General features: G+C 38.9%; 1 protein-coding gene across 2 annotated transcripts in view; it reads left to right on the top strand.

Annotated features, from left to right (window-relative positions):
• The window catches only part of CBR4 (carbonyl reductase 4), a 109,722-nt gene that overhangs the window by 7,382 nt on the left and 80,245 nt on the right, over positions 1-22,095 (top strand). Inside the window, exons 3-5 of one of the 2 annotated variants that reach the window (XM_049864838.1) lie at positions 1,642-1,778; positions 5,045-5,179; positions 15,682-16,039. In XM_049864838.1, coding sequence (XP_049720795.1) covers positions 1,642-1,778; positions 5,045-5,179; positions 15,682-15,860 — 451 coding nt within the window. In that variant the 3' untranslated portion in view covers positions 15,861-16,039. Of the gene's footprint in view, positions 1-1,641; positions 1,779-5,044; positions 5,180-15,681; positions 16,040-22,095 lie in introns of those variants that run through there. The other variant, XM_049864839.1, reaches the window with a different exon arrangement.

Here is a 22,095-nt window from a genome sequence, read left to right as displayed (position 1 = left end):
ATCCATGAGCAAGGTATGTTTTTCCACTTAAGTAGGTCCTTTTTAGTTTCTTGTAGTAGTACTTTGTAGTTTTCTTTGTATAGGTCTTTTACATCTTTGGTAAGATTTATTCCTAAGTATTTTATCTTCTTGGGGGCTACTGTGAATGGTATTGATTTGGTGATTTCCTCTTTCCTGTCTTTTTAATGACCTTTTTTATCTTCATGTATGATGTCCTTGGAAACCCTAGTGGTACAGTGGTTAAGAGCTATGGCTCCTGAACAAAAGGTTGGCAGTTCAAATCCACCAGGCACTCCTTGGAAACTCTATGGGGCAGGCCTACTCTGTCCTATAGGGTCGCTATGGGTCGGAATCGACTCGATGGCAGTGGGTTTTTGGGTTTTATGATGTCCTTGATGTCTCCCCACAACTCATCTGGTCTTCATTTATTAGTGTTCAGTGCATCAAATCAGTTCTTGAAATCGTTTCTAAATTCAGGTGGGATATATTCAAGGTTGTACTTTGGCTCTAGTGGACTTGTAATTTTCTTCAGCTTCAACTTGAACTTGTATATGAGCAATTGATGGTCTGTTCTGCAGTCAGCCCTGGCCTTGTTCAGACTGATATTGAGCTTTTCCATTATCTGTTTTTGCAGATATAGTCAATTTGATTCTTGTGTAATCCATCTGGCAAAGTCCGTGTGTGTAGTTGCCGTTTACGTTGTTGAAGAAAGGTATTTCCAATGAATAAGTCATTGGTCTTACAAAATTCTGTTATGCGATCTCTGGTGTTGTTTGTATCCAACTACTGATCCTTCTTTGTTGCCAGCTTTCACATTCCAATCACCAGTAATTACCAGTGCATCTTGATTGCATGTCTGATCAACTTCAGACCGCAGAAGTTGGTAAAAATCTTCAATTTCTTCATCTTTGCCATTTAGTGGTTGGTGCTTCAATTTGAATCATAGTTGCATTAACTGGTCTTCCGTTTAGGCATATGGGTATTATCCTATCAAATTGACAGCGTTGTGGTTCAGGATACATCTTGAACTGTGTCCTGAAAGGTAGCCACTATTCTGATTTGTATCACCATAAGTAAGTTTTGGAAACCCTGGTAACATAGTGGTTAAGAGTTTGGCTGCTAACCAAAAGGTTGGCATTTCGAATCCACCAGGGGCTCCTTGGAAACTCTATATGGCAGTTCTGCTCTGTCCTATAGGGTCGCTATGAGTTGGAATCAACTCCATGGCAGTGGGGAAGTAAGTTTTGCTTGTTTGTGAACTTCATACAAATGGAATCATAGAGTAGATATACCTTTTAAAGGTGAACTTAGGACTGAAGTTTTGTTGTATGTAATTTTCTTCTTAAACAAGGTATAGTGTGGCAATTACTCAGATCATTCAAGCTTTTTGGCTACGTGGCACTACTTTTTGCAGTTAGGAATACTTGCCTCTCCAGATAACCTGGCTTTCACGTGGACCCTTTCTGACTTCTAAATTGTTATTTTAGTGCCTTTCAAGCTAAGTTGGGACTCTGATTCTGGTATTCGATCTCATGTATGAAGTACTTCTTACACTCTACTTTCAGTAGAATGCTATGTGATTTTTGACTTTTTTGGTTTATTTTATCCAGTTTTTAATTTATGGGTTTGTTTTGTTTTTAGGGATAGCCTTTTGGTGAGAACTAAAACTGAAGATATGATATCTCAGCTTCATACTAACCTCTTGGGTTCCATGCTGACATGTAAAGCTGCTGTGAAGACTATGATTCAGCAACAGCAGGGGTCTATTGTTAACATAGGTGAGTCTTTATCTTTGTGAATTTAGAATTATCTCAGATGGTTGTTGTTGGTGTTAGTTGCCCTTGAGTCAGTTTTGACTCATGGTGATTCCAAGCGTGTCAGAGCAGAGCCGTGTCCCGTAGGGTTTTCAGGGCCATGTGGTTTCGGAAGCAGATCTCCAGGCCTTTCTTCCAAGGTGCCCCTGGGTGGATTTGAACTGCCAACTTTTTGGCTTAACTCTTTGTACCACTGAGGGAGTCCTCATTATTTCATAGTACCCTAAAAATATGTAGTCCATAATTTAGAATTAATTTATATGTAAAACTGGGATGAAATTAATCTTTGTATTGTGTCTGGAAAAACTGATTTAATGAACGGATTATTGGGTAAAGCAGGAATCACAAATTCACATGCTCTTAGAAGTCGATCAGGTGTTAAATGAGTAAAGCCACAAGATATTAGAAAAGTGACAGCACAAGCCATGTGATAAATGGCAAAAGACATTCAGCCTTGTTGTCTAGAAGCAATAGGAATGGTGGGGCAACCACTGCCCAGATCCTGTAGGATGTTCCTATGCAGGGATGTGGTCCTAATTTTACCAGATTTTCCAAGAGAAATAGGACATTCTGATTTTAATATGAAACCTGATTTTTAAAATATGGGCAAGGAATTAAAGATTTTTATACACTGAGGGCTAAAAATGATCTGTACAGCAATTTCAGGGGTCACTGATAAATCTAGTACAGAGGTTTAAGAAGAAGTTTAAAATTATGTATTACACAGTGTTTGTCAATTCAGGTTTTTCAGATGTACAGCTTAGTGTTATGAATCGCATTAATAGGTTGGGCCCTCCTTACCCTTAATCTGTGCCAAGTTTCCCATCACCACCCAACAGAAACTCACTGCTTCCCAAACTCACTGGCTCCCATTCTCCTCCTCCCTCCTGCCCTTGGTAACCCAAAACCCATTGCGTAGCTGATTCCAACTGATAGTGACCCTATAGGACAGAGAAGAACTGCCCCAGAGGGTTTCCAAGACTGTAATCCTTACGGAAGCAGACTGCCACATGTTTCTTCCGCAGAGTGGCTGGTGGGTTCAAACTGCTGACCTTTTGGTTAGCAGCTAAACGCTTAACCACTGTGCCACCAGGGCTCCTTCCTTCCCTTGGTAACCACCAGTAAACTCTGGTCTCTATATATTTGCCTGTACTTGTCATTCTATACAAATGGAATCATACAGTATTTGTCCTTTTGTGATTGACTTATTTCACTCAGCATAATGCCTTCAAGGTTCACATTGGCAACAGCATCTCAAACGGTTAGATGAGAAGCTTAGGGAGCAGTGAGTTTGTGTTAGTGGTAGTGGGATAATTTGGAAAAGGATAGCGAGACCAGTTATACAACTTGGAGAATGTAAACAATGTCACTGAATTGTACATGTCGAATTTGTTGAAATGGTGCATTGCTTGCTGGGTATATTTTCATCCCCCCAAAAATTTTTTAAAAACTTAAGAAAAGTTTTAGTATTTTTAGAATGGATGTTGGTAACCCCTGGTCTTTAGGTCATTTGACCCATGGGAAGATAAATGACATAGTATGTACCTACAGCTTTTAAAATGCAGAACAACTTGAAATTTTGTTTCAGTTTGGTAATTTGAAGACAGTGGTATATTGTCCGCCTTTTAATTTCAGGTGGTAATGCCTTAAAAGGCCACCGTTACAGAAATGACCTCGTTCCTTTAACGTTGGAAATGGCCTCCCAAGCCAGGATTTAGGGTTTTTCTCTTTTGAAAATGAAAGTATACTGTGCTAAAAAACTAAGGGGGGAATTTAAAAAGAACACTTTTTGACATTTATCCTTAAAAAATATAAAGAATCAGTTTTTCTACTTATGAAAGAGATTATTAAACAGGTAGACCCTTGTCTCCTAACCCAGCCAGGTAATGACTTCGAGTTCTTGTAAGTTGGCACAGTGGCCTGTATGTATCACCTAATGAGAGGGGGTATATTTCCTTAACTCTAAAATATTCCATTTTTAGGTATATTAAAAAACCAAACAAAATCAAAGTTGCTCCTTCATACACACATACAGGCCCACACACAAAACTTTTAGAATCCTGATAGATGTAAATAAAAATGGATAATTGAAAATACACTGAAAGAATTTTATTTTTAAAAGGACTAAACTGCTAGAAAGTTCATTGAAATTTCAGAGATTATCACTTACTTTAGTAACTTTTTGACCAGATGAACAATAGTGTATGGCATAAATGAGAAGGTACTAAAGCTTCCTGTTTGGTTTTCTGGATTTTTCTTCCCATTTTCTGTCTATAATGCTCTTTCTCCCAAATATTCTTTTCTCTGTTCATCTGCATTTCCTCTGACTGGCATCTCCTTTCTGTTTTTCAGTCCTTCAAAGTTCTATTCCTTCGTCACTAGCTAGCTATAATATATAGTAATGTAGATAAGTATCTTAATATTGGGCTATTGGTTATAATATAAAAAGTGTTTGGAATGTTTTCTTTTTGTAAAATAAAATTACTTTTGAAAAGATTTTGTGAGGTTCTTCATTAATTTTTATGTCATAAGTACAGGTCAGTGGTGCAGAAAATTACTTGTTCACTTTTGTTTTGCAAGAATTTATTTGCATACTGTTGCTATTCGAATTACAAATTATTCTTACATATTTATTAAATGAGGCCTTTCAGGTCTCTTTATTAGGCAACACAAGTTACATCACTGAAAGTAACTGAATTATAGTTTTGCAAAAAGTTTTTATAATTGAAGCTTTGCTAATTTAGATTGACAGTAGTTCAAATTTAATGAGATTTATCTTCAAATAAATTTTTTTTTTTTAAAGAGGAGGTGCATAGTTCCTTATGTCTGTGTTGTGGAATCATAAAATTACTTAACTTTGATTTGACGTTTCTGGTTCTTAACCTCTTCCTGCTGGAAACCTTTGTAAACATTACAGAATTTTTTTTATCATATCTGACCTCCTCAGATTCAAGTGGATCTGTTTCACTTCAGGAACCAAATCTCAAGCCCCCTGCCCAGCATCTGAGCTTTTACACTCACCTCTTTCAGATCCTGTTTTCTGTGTATATCTGGAACAGACATGAACTCCAAGGCTTACTATTCAAATGACGAGGGTTAGAATTCTGATTTTAGCAAAGGACAATGTAAAATGGTTTTACTTTTTTATTTGTTTGCTTAGTATGAATTTCTGAATTTTCACATAACCTCATTGATTTGTTTGTATTTTGTTTTCATTTTTCCCCCCCTAGGAAGTGTTGTTGGTCTAAAAGGCAATTCTGGCCAGTCTGTATACAGTGCCAGTAAAGCAGGATTAGTTGGATTTTCACGTGCTCTTGCTAAGGAGGTAGCAAGAAAGAAAATTAGAGTGAATGTCGTTGCTCCAGGTCAGTGTAAACTTCTTAGTAGACAACACTGTCATTATGATTGTTTGGTAGAGAAGGAAGCCATTAACTGGTGTTTGAATTGGTACTCACTGATTGACATCTAGATAGTTCTAAAATGATTGTGAAGAGAACCAAGTAATGAACTGGTGACTAGAAAAAACAAATCTTGTATTTTACATAAAACCTTTATTCTTTTTTTTTTTATTAACTTTTATTGAGCTTCAAGTGAACGTTTACAAATCAAGTCAGTCTGTCACATATAAGTTAATATACTTCTTATTCCTTCCTCCCACTTGCTCTCCCCCTAATGAGTCAGCCCTTCCAGTCTCTCCTTTCGTGACAATTTTGCCAGCTTCCAACTCTCTCTATCCTCCCATCCCCCCTCCAGACAGGAGATGCCAACACAGTCTCAAGTGTCCACCTGATATAATTAGCTCACTCTTCATCAGCATCTCAAAACCTTTATTTTTAAAGGTGTAGAGGATCATAGAGATGATGTATCCCAGTCATTTCTACAGTTTAGAAGATCAGGACCTAAGAGATGGAATGACTTGTCTCAGATCACCCTGCTAGATTATGGCAGGACTGTTACTAAAAGCTGTATCTTTTGATTTCCAGCTAAGAGAAGCTGTAAGGTTATGCCCTTTAGATTCCTTTTATATCATTACAAGTTTTAAGTCTTTTTGTTCTCTTGCTAATTTGGTATTTCTGAAATATTTGGAACCTTCAAATTTCTTAACTTTTACCATTACATTATTTGCATTATTTTTGCCTGGATTAGTGAGGAGCGTTCTAAAAAGGTGATAAAACTCAAACCTATGTTATTAGACATTAGCTTGGTATGACAGTAATTTTGGTTAGGTGTTTACTTGATGTTTGAGTAAAATGAGTATTTTCAAATGCTTCTATCAGTTAGCAGTGAATCTTTGTCCTAGCTTACTGTAGCAATTTAAGAATTGATTACCTGTGTAAGAAAAGACAGTTTATTTTGGCTCACTGGTGGTTTGTAAGAGTGTGGGCTGAAGTGGATTTTCCATTTCAAGTCACAGATAGCTCCAGCTTGGACCCTGGAATTGATGTTTTATTTGACACAGTTGTTGAATCAGCAGCTATCAGGAATTTGTGAAAATGTCCCAGTAAGCCTTTTGCTCTGTAATATGCCTTCATCCCAATTCATTCTTGAGGCATGGAGACTAGCTAAATTTAATCCTTCCAAATCCATGAGCATTTGATAAATGACTATGGGTTAGATGCATTTATTTTTTGAAAAAAGGACCAAAAAAGGTAATCCAGAAGCTGCAGTGTCGTTGTCTTGGCATTGGCTTCTCCTTGTGCATGCTGTACGCAAGCCAATTGATTTTAGTGTTAGCCTAGTTAACCCATATGAGGGAATATAGATATTTGTGGTTTAGGACTGCATATGTTTGCTTCCTTCTCTTTTAGGGATTGGAATAGCATGGGTAGTGAAGAATTAATTCTAGTTCATGAAGATTTAAAAGCTGAATGGTCTAGGGGTAGTAGAAGTGTTCCCAACTCTTTTATAACTCAATTCAAGAAACTTCCTGGAGTGTCTCCATGTGCCAAGGGCTGTGCTACGTCCTGAAGTTATACATATGAATGAGATGTTTCTGCCACAAAGACTTAAGTATAGTGGGAAAGACAGACATGTAAACAAGTAATTACAATGCCATGGGATGAATGCAATAATTGAGATACATATATGATGCTGTGGGGATACTGAAGAAGGAATGCTTAATTTTGCCTAGAGTGAATTTATTGCCAAAGCTACGGGCTGAATAGTAGGAGTCCAGTTTGTATGCAAAAGTGTTATGTGAGTGTGTTGTTACAGCTTTTCTTAAGGATCTTACTTTTCAATATAACTTATATTACGGGGAAAAAGAACTGTTGGTAAAAATGTGGCCATTTATATATTTATCATATTAGTTATATAGCAGGTTTCATAGTATTGAGTATGCTTCATTGGTCAAAAATGAAGTATAATTGAAATAGTAGAATTAAGTGGATTTTTTATTAATTTTATTTTAGGTAATAATTTCAGCCAGATTTGTTAATGGATCTTTTAATAGAGCTAACATCAGAATTAACAAATGAATTTCTTTGTATGTCAGCTTTCCTAAAAAACCCACTACGATCAAGTTGATTCAGGCTCCTAGTGACCCTATAGGACAGGGTAGAATTGCCACGTAGTTTCCAATGCTGTAATCTTTACGGGGAAACCCTGGTGGTGTACTGGTTAAGCGCTACAGCTGCTAGCCAAAGGGTCGGCAGTTCGAATCTGCCAGGCGCTCCTTGGAAACTCTATGGGGCAGTTCTACTCTGTCCTATAGGGTTGCTATGAGTCGGAATCGACTCGACGGCACTGGGTTTGGTTTTTGGTTTTAATCTTTACAGAAGCTGACTGCCACATCTTCCTCCTGCGGAGCGGCTGGTAGGTTTCAACTGCCAACCTCTTGGTTAACAGCCAAGTGCTTAACCAGGGCTCCTTTCAGTTTTCCTAGTCACCTTCAAATGGAGGTTTCAATTAGCAGGAAAATTGTTAAAAAGCAGACCAGAACAGGGAAAGTAATGAATTAGGCTGCCACTCACCAATATTGTTGACTATTTCTACAGATGACTTAGGTGCCAGGCTTTGGAATTTCTTTAAATATAAAATAAATTTCTCACATGGATAAATGTTTCGGATTGTAAAGCATTGAACATAAGAAACAAAATACTTGACAAATTGAATCCGTGATAAATATGTTGCTTTAAAAAATGTAATATGATATATGTGCTTTAAATAGATAATACACACCCATGGTACAAAACTCAAAAGTGCAAAGAGGTATAGAATGAAAAGTGAGCTTTCTCTCCCCTAGCCATCTAGTTCCTTTCCTCAGAAACAACCACTGTTAACTTGTTTCCTCTGTATTTTTTCATATGCAAGCCAGTATATTCATTTTAAAAAACAAAAAACCCCACAAGTTATGTCATACCATTGACAACGTTTTTACCTTGCTTTATTCACGGAACAGTACATCCTGGAGATGATTTTATTCCATATGTTATAATATATGCCTTGTAGAGATTTGGAAACCCTGGTGGCGTAGTGGTTAAGTGCTACGGCTGTTAACCGAAAGGTCAGCAGTTCGAATCCACAAGGCACTCCTTTGAAACTCTGTGGGGCAGTTCTGCTCTGTCCTATGGGGCCGCTATGAGTTGGAATTGACTCAACGGCAATGGGTTTTATAGAGATTTAATTCACCTACCATACAATTCACCCATCATAGTTTTAGTATGGTCATAGATTTGTGCAGTGATGCCCACAATAGATTTTAGAGCGTTTTCTTAATCCCAAAAGAAACCCTGTACCCATTAACGTTTGCTCTTCTTCATTTCTCTCTAACCTTCCTGGCCTCTGGCAACCATCCATTAATCTACTTTCTATCTCTATAGAATTGCTTATTCTGGACATTCCATGTAAATGGGATCATACAGTATATGGTCTTTTGTGATAGCTGGCCCACTTTTAATGGCTGAATTAAAACAGATAATCCTGGGGATAGAGTTGCTGAGGCATTTTTAATTTTGACAAATAGTGTAGCTTTGCATTTATTCCTTTAGGGTACCTTGAGTATTTTACCACCTATTCTTTTGTTTAAGTTGAAGAAATTTTGTGTTTACTACTTAGAGAAAAATCTTGTTGGTAAATGCTTGTATAAGCTTGGCAGCTACTACGTGCAGATAATACTCTAGGTGTTCTTCTGTGCTGTTTGGCATGGAGTTAATTTTTCATGCTGCATCCTTAAACACTTTTACAAACTTAATATTATGACATACAAATTTTTCCTGGTTAAAATCTTAGTGTAGCTTTTGGAAAGAACCTTGTTTCTTCTTTTAGAAAAGTGAGTTATTTTAATTCTTCTTAGGTTTTAGAAACTTATAAAAGAATGGATAGAAGAAACTACGTTTGATATCTAACCTGTTTGTTGTTGTCGTTATGTGCCGTCGAGTTGGTCCCAACTCATAGTGACCCTATTGGACAGAGTAGAACTGCCCTATAGGGTTCCCAGGGAACAGCTGGTGGATTCGAACTGCTGACCTTTTGGATAGCAGCCAAGCTTTTAACCACTGTGCCAATAGGGCTCCTTATACTATATTAAAAAAACCAAACCAAACCCGTTACTGTCGAGTTGATTCTGACTCATAGAGACCCTATAAGACACAGTAGAACTGCCCTACAGGGTTTCCAAGGAGTGACTGGTAGATTCAAACTGCTGACCTTTAGGTTAGCAGCTGAGCTCTTAACTACTGCACCACCAGGGCTCCTAGATAGCCAAAAATAGATAAAGGAAATATATTTACTTTTAGAGTTTAGCAAGTTTAAATTCTCATTGGACAAGGACCATGCACTTTTATGGCAATAATATCCTTGTTCTTAAAAGTTCATGTTAAAGAAAGAAATATGTACTGATACGTCATCATAGATACAGAACTAAAGTATCCTTGTTTTTAGTTAATTGAATGCAGCCCATCTCAGTTGTGTATTTATTGATTTAAGGAGTGATAGCATTGTTGCCATCTGGAAACCTCTACCTGTCCAACAAGTGACGTTATGACATCATTTGTTGGGCAGTGGCACTACTGGTAGTTTATAATTTTTAAAGCCCAGCTTGAAAAGCATTGTAAGTAGATATCTAGTAAAAGGAGGAATAGAGCAGAGGTCTTGGAACTTTACATATAAAGTGAACGAATGATATGGGAGAGAGTCCTGCGGAGCCAAGGAGAGAGAGAACAAACTGGAAAACAATACAATCACAGGGTGGGTCTTTGGGACCTTTAAAAATTAATCTCTCTGCCCTTGTCTTATACCCGCTGCCGTGGAGTCAATTCTGACTCATAGCGACCCTATAGGACAGTAGAACTGCTCCATAGAGTTTCCAAGAAGCTCCTGGTGGATTCGAACTGCTGACCCTTGGGTTAGCAGCCGAGTTCTGTGTCTTCTGGCAGGGTATAAAATACAAGGCTGTTTAAGTGCACTGCTCTGGGCTAAGGTACATTTACAAATGAGGATTGTGTGATTCTTCATCTTTTCGTTTAGCATGAGAAGACATTGAAATTTGATAGAGCCTGGATTAATTTATAATTGGGGAAAGATACATATATGAGATTTTAAAAGCTGCTGATAAGGACGAGAGAAAGGCTCTTGAATCTTTGGACGTGTCCTTGTCCTCCGTATCGAACACTGTGTATCTTCCCGGCTTGGGCGGTGGAGGGAGGATCTTCATGTGAGGTAGGTGGCTGGATATCATGATCCCAAAAGTGGCCTCAGAGGGCACCACTCTCTCCTCTCCAAACCTGGCTTAAGATGGACACAGATCATAGCCAAGCTGAATCCAGGGTGGAATACTTGAGGATAATAAAAGCTTAAAAGCTTGAGGATAATAGCCTTTATTTGTTCCATGTATCTGATTTACTTGGGTGGTTGTTTTGGGAGGCCATAGATCACAGTCTGTCCTCATGGCCTGTCTCATTGTGGCAAGGCCATCTTTTCATCTCACTGGGATTGCACTTAAACACTACCTAAGTCTGCCTTACTATCTCAGGTGTGCCTTCTACTATGTCGTGCCATATTATAGAATCTACCTTTTCTTCAAGGTGAAAACATCTCCAGATGGTCTCTCACAGGCCTTACCCTTTATCCGCAACAAGACAAACACATCGGAACTAACATCCAGTCAGAAGCAGATCAGATCAGTTACTTTCGGCACAGCATTGATGAAAACTCTGATGAGCATCAGGGCTTCTTAAATTGGAACTATTTTAGCCTGTATCCAGTCTCAATTTGTTGTACTGTGGTGACTTAAATGTTGCTATCATGCTGGAAGCTGTGCCACAGGTATTTCAGGTACCAACAGGAGATCATGCAGATGGTGTAGGACCAGGCAACATAGTGTGGCCATGAATCAGCCCAATTGACTGCACCTGCTGACAAGAACCTGTCAGTAGGGAATAGAGTTTAATGTGTCCTAGTCAAGTCATCTTTTTACCTCAAAATGCTGGCTTTGAGAAAAAGCCACCAGAGCCAGTTATGAGTTGAGCCTAGAATTTGCTAAGCCATATCGAAAAGATTTTTCTTGATTTCTATTGTAGTTTATTGAGATTTTTTAAAAGATTAAAACATATAATTGATTTTCTTATGAGCGCTTGAGAGGTTATGGGAAATATTTTATGCTAATTTGAAAAAAAAAAAATTTGACCAGAACTCAAAAATTCCAAAGAATGAAGGATAATAGTGTCATAAACTCTTTTGAGAAGATAACTTGAACTTCTAAATGTTACTTTTATAATTTTAAATCATTCAACTTTTCTAATGAATTGTTATAAATAATCAAGACACAAAGAAAACATAAGGCTTATTCCAAGCAGTCACTCTATGTGCGTGCACGGAGATCATTTTGTTTCTAAAAATAAGTAGCTCAAAGTAGGTTGGTGACAATTGTTAAACAATAACCCTTTGGATTAGCTCAAAACAATAATGTAACACTTGATTGTTTCATGATTTAACCATTTACAATTTGGGGAAGCATCCGTCTCCCTGCAAAAAGATAACACGTTCCTGAAGATAGGAGATTTTACAAAAGCTTAAATACAGTTTTTGCTTAATGAATACAAGTTTCCATGGTGACAGGATATGCAGTGGTTATTGAGTTAGCATTTAAAAAGTAACTCCTGAAAATATGGCCTTTTACCTGTTTGTAGCTATGAGACCCCTTGAAATTAAAATTAAGGAAGTACAGTCTTTTTTTATTAATTCATGAGATACCGTATTTTTATACAAATATGTGCGTTACAGGTTTTTTGCCAATTTTGCAACCCCCTTGCACATTATTTTCCTAGGTATGCTGTGTGGGTTATGTGTGTGTGTGTGTGTGCATCAGTTACATGGTTACATGGGATGGGCACGTTATTTGCGAAAAAGTGTGGTAATGTGTTTGTTATTGACTACCTTTTTTAACTCAGAAAAGGCAAACTGACAATGTTGCTGAGTAGTAAGTATTTCCTGGTAGAAAAAGTAGGTCAGTACTTTTGCAGTTTGGGTCAGGCTTTTACGGTTAATTTTTGGACTTGTGGGTAAGAGAAACCCCTTAAAATCAAAGTAAGATGTCTGTCATTTATATATATATATATATATATTTTTTTTTTCCCTCCCATAAAATGTAAGGTGATTTTCTTTCTAGTGTACTGTCTGAGCCACCTTGGGAAATAAGTGTGCCCGAAGAAGAAACTTTGGGAATCGAGAACCTCCATGATAGTGCTTCTTTTTTTTTTTTTTTTTTAAATAATTTTTATTGTGCTTTAAGTGAAAGTTTACAAATCAGGTCAGTCTCTCACATAAAAACTTATATATAACTTGCTACATATTCCCAGTTACTCTCCCCCCCATGAGACAGCCCACTCTTTCTTTTCTTGACTATTCTACCAGCTTCTAAGCCCCTCCACCCTCCCATATCCCCTCCAGGCAGGAGATGCCAACATAGTCTCAAGTGTCCACCTGAACCAAGTAGCTCACGCCTCACCAGCATCCCTCTCCAACCCATTGTCCAGTCCAATCCATGTCTAATGATTTGGCTTTGGGGATGGTTCCTGTCCTGGGTCAACAGAAGGTCTGGAGGCCACGATCACAAGGGTCCTTCTAGTCTCAGTCAGACCATTAAGTCTGGTCTTTTTATGAGAATTTGGGGTCTGCATCCCACTGCTCTCCTGCTCCCTCAGGGGTTCTCTGTTGTGCTCCCTGTCAGGGCAGTCATCGGTTGTAGCCGGGCACCATCCAGTTCTTCTGGTCTCAGGATGATGTAGTCTCTGGTTCATGTAGCCCTTTCTGTCTCTTGGGCTTGTTATTATCTTGTGTTCTTGGTGTTCTTCAATCTCCTTTGACCCAGGTCTGTTGAGACTCATTGATGCATCTTAGATGGCCGCTTGCTAGCATTTAAGACCCCAGACGCCAGTCTTCAAAGTGGGATGCAGAATGTTAATAGATTTTATTATGTCAGTTGACTTAGATGTCCCCTGAAACCATGGTCCCCAGACCCCTGCGCCTGCTTCACTGACCTTCAAGATAGTGCTGCTTAAGATGAGTGGATTGCCCACTGGCTCTTCACTGTAAATTAAGTTTTACTTTCACTGCACTTGAAATTCTGCAGAGCGTAGTTATCCAGTGTTATTATCTGTGTCAACTGTTTCTCCTTTTATTCTTTATTCCTTTTGGCCATCTAATTGTTCTTAAAGATGAAAGGGAATTAAGGAAATATTGCTGACTTTTTCAGTAAATATGTGGTTTATCACAGAGGATGTTATATTTTACAATGTAATCTTAAATGAAACACAAATAATACCAAATTAGTTTCATTATTCTAGGCCCTCATTATAGAGAGTCTGAAGATAGTACTGTGTGTCTTTTTTTCAGTAAAGTTTTATCTGAACGCCTAAGTAATATGTATCTGCTGTAGGCACTTTGGAAACAACAGGAAGGAACAAAGAAGAAAGTAAAAACTATCACCTGTAACTTCCAGTATCTAGTGGGAATCACTGTTAATATTTTGGTTTATAATTTTTTCAATCATTACCATATATTAGGGTTTTTTTTGTTAATTTTTTAATAGTGGTGTAACCGAACTTTATAACCTCTGCTTTCATAAAGATTGCAGCCTTGGAAACCCAATGGGGCAGTTGTATTCTGTTCTGTGGGGGTTGGTATGACTCAGAATCAACTCAGTGTCAATGGACTTGGTTATTTTGGTTTTATATACAAGTATTATTTTTCATTCTCATTTTAATATTCTTCTATAGCATCATTTTTAATTCCTGGCCATTTTGTATTGTGTGGATGTGCCATGATTTATTTAGCCAGTTTGTTATTGAAAGAGATTCAACTTGTTTCCAGTTTTTCCCTAATACAACTGTCATGGGCTTCGTTATAGAAAAATCTATGATCATTTCTCACAAGGATTTTAAGAAAATGTTTAGATATTTGTAAATGAAAACCTAAGGCAAAGAGAAGTTAAATAACTACATAGTATTGTATAATAAACCAGTGGCCTAATCCTAATAATTAATTCAATGTTCAGTCCATATTTATGGTGGTACTTTACGTGGCAATATGTTTAGGTTGATTTATACTTTGAGTTATAAATGATTTAGTTTTAACTGAAGTCCATTCGAAAGCTGTATTTTTTGAGATTGCACATTAAACTTTTACTTCATGTGTCATTAAAAAAACAAAAAGAAAACGAAAACCAAAGCCCATTGCTGTCCAGTGGATTCCAACTCAAAGGAACCCTGTAGGACAGCGTAGAGCTGCCCCATAGAGTTTCCAAGGAGTGACTGGTAGATTCAAACTGCCAACTCTTTGGTTAGCAGCTGAAGTCTTAACCACTGCACCACTGGGGCTCCATGTCTAACTTTTATTCCATCTATATTTCATGACCTTAAAAAGTTTATTGATCTTTTAATTGTTCATTTCATGAGGATTAATTATTTACTTTCTTTTTTAAAGTCTAAATAATTATATGGGTTAAGTATTTTGTTAGTAATATGTATTTGTATGTCTCAGATGATTTTCTTAATAAACCTATAGTTCTCGCTGGCATACATCTATAATATGAATTGTTTAGAATTGGTTACTTAATATCTGAAGTAGTACATTATACCATGTTTTAGAACATAGTCTCTGCAAAATTGATTACGTACACTGATGGCATGTTAACTTTTGAATTTTTATGTATATTTGCATCAGAATTGAATATGACCATGAGATGTTTTTTAACATGGATATTGGAAAAACTGGTCTTTCTAATCATCAGCTATCTTAGCTCTTGCAAATGGAGCTAATTTTTGTCAGAATTGCCAAATCAATTCATGTGACCACTTTTGTGATGCCTTTCTTCCCTCTGGAAACCGTGGTGGTGTAGTGGTTAAGTGCTACGGCTGCTAACCAAAAGGCTGGCAGTTCGAATCCACCAGGCGCTCCTTGGAAACTATAGGGCAGTTCTACTCTGTCTTACAGGGTCTCTGTGAGTGGGAATTGATGACAACAATGGGTTTTTCTTTTCTCTACCCTACCTCCCACTCCTCTGCCCCCATTCAAGTGAAGATTAATCACTTATGTGGTACTTTGTTTATATTTCTGTAAGGTATAAACTTTCTTACATTTTAATTAGGTGTGCCAGTGACTGTTCCCTCTGTAAATTATAGGTTGCTTGAGGAATGGAAGTTTGTTTTATTCATGTTGGGGACCAAATATTTTAGTGTTCAATAAAAGTTCACTCAGTTAAATTGAATAAAAATATAGACTTGGTTGCTTGATGACTAGCAAAACTTCATATTTCCTAACAAGGCTTGTTAATAATCTCAGATTTTTAGGAGTGAATTCATTTTTATTTTAAGCATATATCTTAGTGCCTACCCTTTTCAACTAAATAAAACAAATATTTCTTTTTTAGGATTCGTTCACACAGATATGACGAAAGACTTGAAAGAAGAACATTTAAAGAAAAATATTCCTCTTCAGAGGTTTGGAGAACCCATTGAAGTGGCACACGCGGTTGTGTTTCTTTTAGAATCGCCATATATCACAGGGCATGTTCTAGTCGTGGATGGGGGATTACAACTTGTAATGTAATTTACAGATTTTCAATAACAATGATGGTTAGAATCAAGGGCGTACTTTGGCAGTTATACCTACATGGGTGACATTTGCTAATCAAACCTATTGATGCTATAAATGTTGATTTCCATCGTTGTGTAAATATGTCAGAAAAGAACAGTGTTTGACCAGTCATGTTTTCTAAAGAATATATATCATTTATCTTTTGTTATCTTATGAAATGTAGCAATTTTACTATATAGCCATTTTGCAAGTAATAGAAATAGGTATCTTATATAAAGTGGAAAAAATTATATTATCTAATAAAACCAAAAAACCAAAACCAAACCAAACCAAACCCATTGCTGACAAGTCGACTCTGACTCAGCAACCCTATAGGACAGAACAGAACTGTCCCAGAGGGTTTCCAAGTAGTTCCTGGTGGATTCGAACTGCCAGCCTTTTGGTTAGCAGCCATAGCTCTTAACCACTACGCCACCAGGGTTTCCTTTGGTCAGGCTGGATTTTCTAGAAGTTATTTTTATAGGCCATTGCCAAAATAAGAGTATTTAGAGGATATTGGTTGTCAATACTTTTAGCAAACCTGCTGAAGTTAAACATTGTATACACTGCATGCAAAAATATGCCTGAGATGATCAATTATTATACAGGTTGGGAAAAACAGTATTGTTATGATAAAGACATGAATTTGGAGTCAGGTTTCTTCTAGTGGTGTTACTCCTGATTGAATAGCTGGGCAAAATAATCTGCCAGTTTAAGTGTGGTATAGTTGACCCATTCTATAGAAATTCTCCAAAGTGTTAAGGATTAATCCCTGTATTAAGCTTTTAATATTTGTTACATAATGAGCTGCATAGATCCCATGAATTTAGGAAATATTTTTTTAGTTAGAAAAAACTCAGTAGAGAGGGCTACTTAAAAATAGTGTAAGAAATATGACATTTTAAAAATAAAGAACATTTTACGCTAATGAATGTAATGATTCTCACCCAAAAATTTTAGGAAAATACTAAACAATTATTTACTTAATTACTTATTCTTTAAGTCATAACTTATAAATGTGCAGTAACAATTGTTACCAGAGAGACTGCCCTCGGTTCTTGTCTTCGGTGTAGGAAAGAATTCAAACACTGAGACAAATAGTGCCAAGCGAGCAGAGGTTCATTAGCTGGCAGAGGGTTAGTAGCAAAAATACAATTGACTAGGGAGCGTCAAGTGGGCTACTGAGATAGAAAGAGATTCTGAGTGCCCTGACAGTTGTTTTCCTAGGGTTTTATACCCTTTTTCTCCTATCTCACCCTATTAACGTTTAACTGCCAAGTCAGGGACCCCTGTAGAGAGCATTTCCTTGGCTTAATGTTTAACAGCCAAGTCAGGGACCCCTGTAAAGACCATTTCCTTGGTTTATTTAATTACCAAGTTAAAACCGAAAAAACCAACCCCACTGCCTTCGAGTCAATTCTGTCTCATAGCAACCCTACAGGACAGGGTAGAACTGCCCCACTGGGTTTCCAAGGAGCGCCTGGTGCATTCGAGCTGCTGACCTTTTGGTTAGCAGCCATAGCACTTAACCACTACACTACCAGGCATTACCAAGTTAGGGACTATCTTACTGAGGAATGTCACCACCCCCATCTCCTTCTCCTCCTGAGTGCAAGCTCTCTCCCTCCCTCTTACATCCTTTCCCCATCAAGTGCCATTCTCTGAAGTCTTTGGGGTTGTTGAAGGGGGGTGGTCTGTCTTCTGTAACTACTTCCTGCGGTCAGTGGGGCATAGAGCTGGCCCTAGAAGAGGCACTTGTTCCCTAATGGGGGGTTTGCTTGACTTCGGGAGCTGAGGATGGGTGCGTTGGGCAGCTTGATCCAAAGGGCTTTCAGGAGTTGCATTATTTGATGATGTCTGAATTACACCCGTTTGCAATTGAAACTTTTGTAATCTGGAAGATACAAAATGAGTTAGTATTTTAAGGAGGCAGGGTCCAAACAGTAAAAGAAGAATCAAAGGCATTAAAGGGCCAAGGAACAGTATTAGCCAAGAGCCCCATGACCAGATGGATGACCAAGAGTTCCATCCTTGTGTTTGGATTTGTCTGGCCTTATCTAAAAAGTGGTGGATATGTTCTTGGACTTGGCCAGTTTGGTTCACCCAAAAGCAGCATTGTTCACCTAGCATGGAACATATACCCCCGTGGATAGCCACATGTCCACATGAAGTACTACAGCTGCCAAAGAATTTATTTGAGTTTGTAGAGTAGCTATAGAGGCTGTTACCTGGTTATTGAGCTGGGCTAGTCCAAGTGAGAGGTTTGCATAAACTTGAGCAGCTCCTAGCGCCCCAGTGGTTCCAGCTGTGAGGCCAGCCATTCTGATAAGACTGCTAAGTCCTATTAACATGGGAATTAGGGGCCTTGTTCTTTTCACCACCTTATGAGTGGTGCCTAAAGGTAAAGGGATAGGCGCTCTTGCTTCAGCTAAAGACACAGGAGGGAGGACATATCCTACTGTGCATAATCCCATCTAATTTGTGGGTGGGCATATATAAGCTGCAGTTCCACATGCATAATGTAGGCCTGAAGATAATGGAAGACAACCTGAGACATGGTATACACCTGATGAGGTATAATTGTATGGAGTTGGCTTTTGGAAGGTGGAGGTATATTTCCAAAAGTATGTGACAGCTAGGGCAGCTGCTGTTAGCGGACTAAAGCAGGGGGTAATGTTATGGGTGGCATTGTTGTTTTAGGTTTTCTCAGAAGGTCATTTTGTGGATGGCTTCTGTGAAAACCTTTTCCTTGGTGGTTTAATGTTGTTGCTGGATTTCCATTTGGAAGTGGCCAGAAGGGTCAAATGGTCACAACCCAGTGGTATCTCCTGGAAAAACCCTCCAGTGTAGTCTAACTGTGTGTCTGAAGAGGTACTTGTGGGGGAAGGTTAACCGGCTGGATGAGGACAGAGGATCAGGGAAAAATGCCGTTAGGTTCCTGAGGTTGTGTGTTATCGTGACAATTGTATTGTAAAAGGAACGCTTTAGAGATCTTACCTGTTATGAGTATCTTTGGCAACCTGGTGAGTAAATGCACAACAGGCTTTGCCCCCCCTCTTATTTGTACTCCCTGGTACATGGTCCCTGTGATAGGGTGTATAGTTTGGTTATCATAGCTTTTGAACACCCCCTGCACTCCGGTGGAGAGGGTATAGTGAAGAAAGCCTGATGTTTGAGCCCAGACCTGCCAAGAGGTGGGCCAGCTTTCTGCGGACTGTCCCCAACCCTGTAGACAAATCCAGCAGGACTGGTTATATTTGCTGTGTATAAGCACCTTTATGACTCCCTGAACCATGTTTTTGTTAGAAGAGAGGGGTCCTTGGTAGGAGGTTAGTACGGAAAAGGTGGATCCTGTGTAAAAGTTACTGACCTTTCCGCTACATCTAGGGTTACCCTCGGCTCCTCTGCACCGATGTTGATGTTTTCGGTGTTCCTGCCAGTAGCTCTTGGAGCCCAGGGTTCCCTCAGCTTAAGGCCATTTCCATTGAGGGATTGGGCCTGGGAGTCCTTCGATTCTCAGGGCAGTCTCACCTCCAGTGGCCATGCTGTTGGCAATTGGGACAGGGCTTCTGGGGCAGTTTGTTTTGGGGGCAATCCCTTTTCTAGTGGCCAAGTTGACCACATTTGTGACATGCACCGGGTGTAGTATCCTTGGGTCTTCTTGCTGGCAGTGGGTGGTGCCTGCCCTGTAGGGCGGTGGTGAGGAGATGAGCCCGTTTCTTCTCTTTTTTTTTTTCTTCTTTTCTCAGAGCCTTTCTTCCTCTTCTTGGTCTCTACTATAAAAGACCAAGGAAGAGACCTTTAACAGTTCGTTTAAGGGAGTTTGGGGTCTTAGCCCTTGTTTTTGAAGTTCGTGCCTAATGCCTGGAGCAGATTGAGTTAGAAATCTGTCTTTTAAAACTACCTCCCTTTCTGGTGATCCTGGGTCTAAATTAGCATACTTTAAGAGGGCTTCTTTAGTCTTTCTAGGAAGGCAGTAGGGTTTTCTTGGGGCCCTTGGTCGATGGTGGCCATTTTATTGAAATTGGTAGGTTTCATCGTGCAAGCCCCCCACGTGTCTGTCAGCTTGTCGTACTGTGGGGGCTTGCATGTTGCTGTGATGCTGGAAGCTATGCCACTGGTATTCAGATACCAGCAGGGCCACCTGTGGAGGACAGGTTTCAGCTGAGCTTCCAGACTAAGACAGACTAGGAAGAAGGACCCGGCAGTCTACTCCTGAAAAGCATTAGCCAGTGAAAACCTTACGAGTAGCAGTGGAACATTGTGTGATATAGTGCTGGAAGATGAGCCCCCCAGGTTGGAAGGCACTCAAGATGACTGAGGAAGAGCTGCCTCCTCAAAGTAGAGTCGACCTTAATGACGTGGATGGAGTAAAGCTTTTGGGGCCTTCATTTGCTGATGTGGCGTGACTCAAAATGAGAAGAAACAGCTGCAAACATCCATTAATAATAGGAACCTGGAATGTATGAAATATGAATCTGGGAAAATTGGAAATCTTCAAAAATGAAATGGAATGCAAAACATCGATATCCTAGGCATTAGTGAGCTGAAACGGACTGGTACTGGCCATTTTGAGTTGGACAATCATATAGTCTACTCTGCTGGGAATGACAACTTGAAGAAGAATGGTGGATTCATTGTCAAAAAGAATGTTTCAAGATCCATCCTGAAGTACAACGCTGTCAGTGATAGGCTAATATCCATATGCCTGCAAGGAAGACCGGTTAATATTACTATTACTTAAATTTACCGCACCAACCACTAGGGCCAGAGATAAATAGAAGATTATTATCAGCTGCTGCAGTCTGATATTGATCGAACGTGCAATCAAGATGCATTGACAATTACTGGAAACGAAGAAGGATCAGTAGTTGGAAAATATGGTCCTGGTGATAGAAACAATGCTGGAAATCGAATCATAGAATTTTGCAAGACCAACGACTTCTTCACTGCAAATACCTTCTTTCACCAACATAAATCGTGACTGTACACGTGGACCTCACCAGATGGAACACACAGGAATCAAACTGACTACATCTGTGGAAAGAGATAATGGAAAAGCTCAATGTTATCAGTCAGAACAAGGCCAGGGGCCGACTGTGGAACAGACCATCAATTGCGCATATGCAAGTTCAAGCTGAAACTGAAGAAAATCAGACCAAGTCAACGAGAGCCAAAATATGACCTTCAGTATATCCCATCTGAAGTTAGATACCATCTGAAGAATAGATTTGACGCATTGAACACTAGCGACCGAAGACCAGACAAGTTGTGGAATGACATCAAGGACATCATCTATGAAGAAAGTAAGAGGTCATTAAAAAGACAGGAAAGAAAGAAAAGACCGAGATAGATGTCAGAAGAGACTCTGAAACTCGCTCACGAACGTTGAGCAGCTCAAGCAAAAGGAAGAATTGATGAAGTAAAAGAACTGAACAGAAGATTTCAAAGGGCGGCTTGAGAAGGTAAAGTATTAAAACGACATGTGCAAAGAGCTGAAGATGGAAAACCAAAAGGAAAAAACACTCTTGGCGTTTCTCAAGCTGAAAGAACTGAAGAAAAAATTCAAGCCTTGAGTTGCAATAGTGAAGGATTCTATGGGGAAAATATTAAACGATGCAGGAAGCATCAAAAGAAGATGGAAGGAATACACAGAGTCATTATACCAAAAAGAATTAGTCAATGTTAAACCATTTCAAGAGGTGGCATATGATCAGGAACCAATGGTACTGAAGGAAGAAGTCCAAGCTGCTCTGAAGGCATTGGTGGAAAACAAGGCTCCAGGAATTGATGGAATATCAAGTGAGATGTTTCAACAAACAGATGCAGCGCTGGAGGTGCTCACTTGTCTATGCCAAGAAATATGGAAGACAGCTTCCTGGCCAACTGACTGGAAGAGATCCATATTTATGGCTATTGCCAAGAAAGGTGATCCAACGAAATGTGGAAATTATAGAACAATATCATTAATACCACATGCAAGCAAAATTTTAGTGAAGATCATTCAAAAACGGCTGCAGCGATATATCAACAGGGAACTGCCAGAAATTCAGGCCGGTTTCAGAAGAGGATGTGGAAACAGGGCTATCATTGCTAATGTCAGATGGATCCTGGCTGAAAGCAGAGAATACCAGAAGAATGTTTACCTGTGTTTTATTGACTATGCAAAGGTATTCGACTGTGTGGATCATAACAAATTATGGATAAC

Source organism: Elephas maximus, chromosome 21 (assembly GCF_024166365.1).
Source record: "Elephas maximus indicus isolate mEleMax1 chromosome 21, mEleMax1 primary haplotype, whole genome shotgun sequence".
Classification (NCBI taxonomy): Eukaryota; Metazoa; Chordata; class Mammalia; order Proboscidea; family Elephantidae; genus Elephas; species Elephas maximus.
Note: the sequence above shows the minus strand (reverse complement) of the source record. Positions and strands in the feature narration are given on the sequence as shown.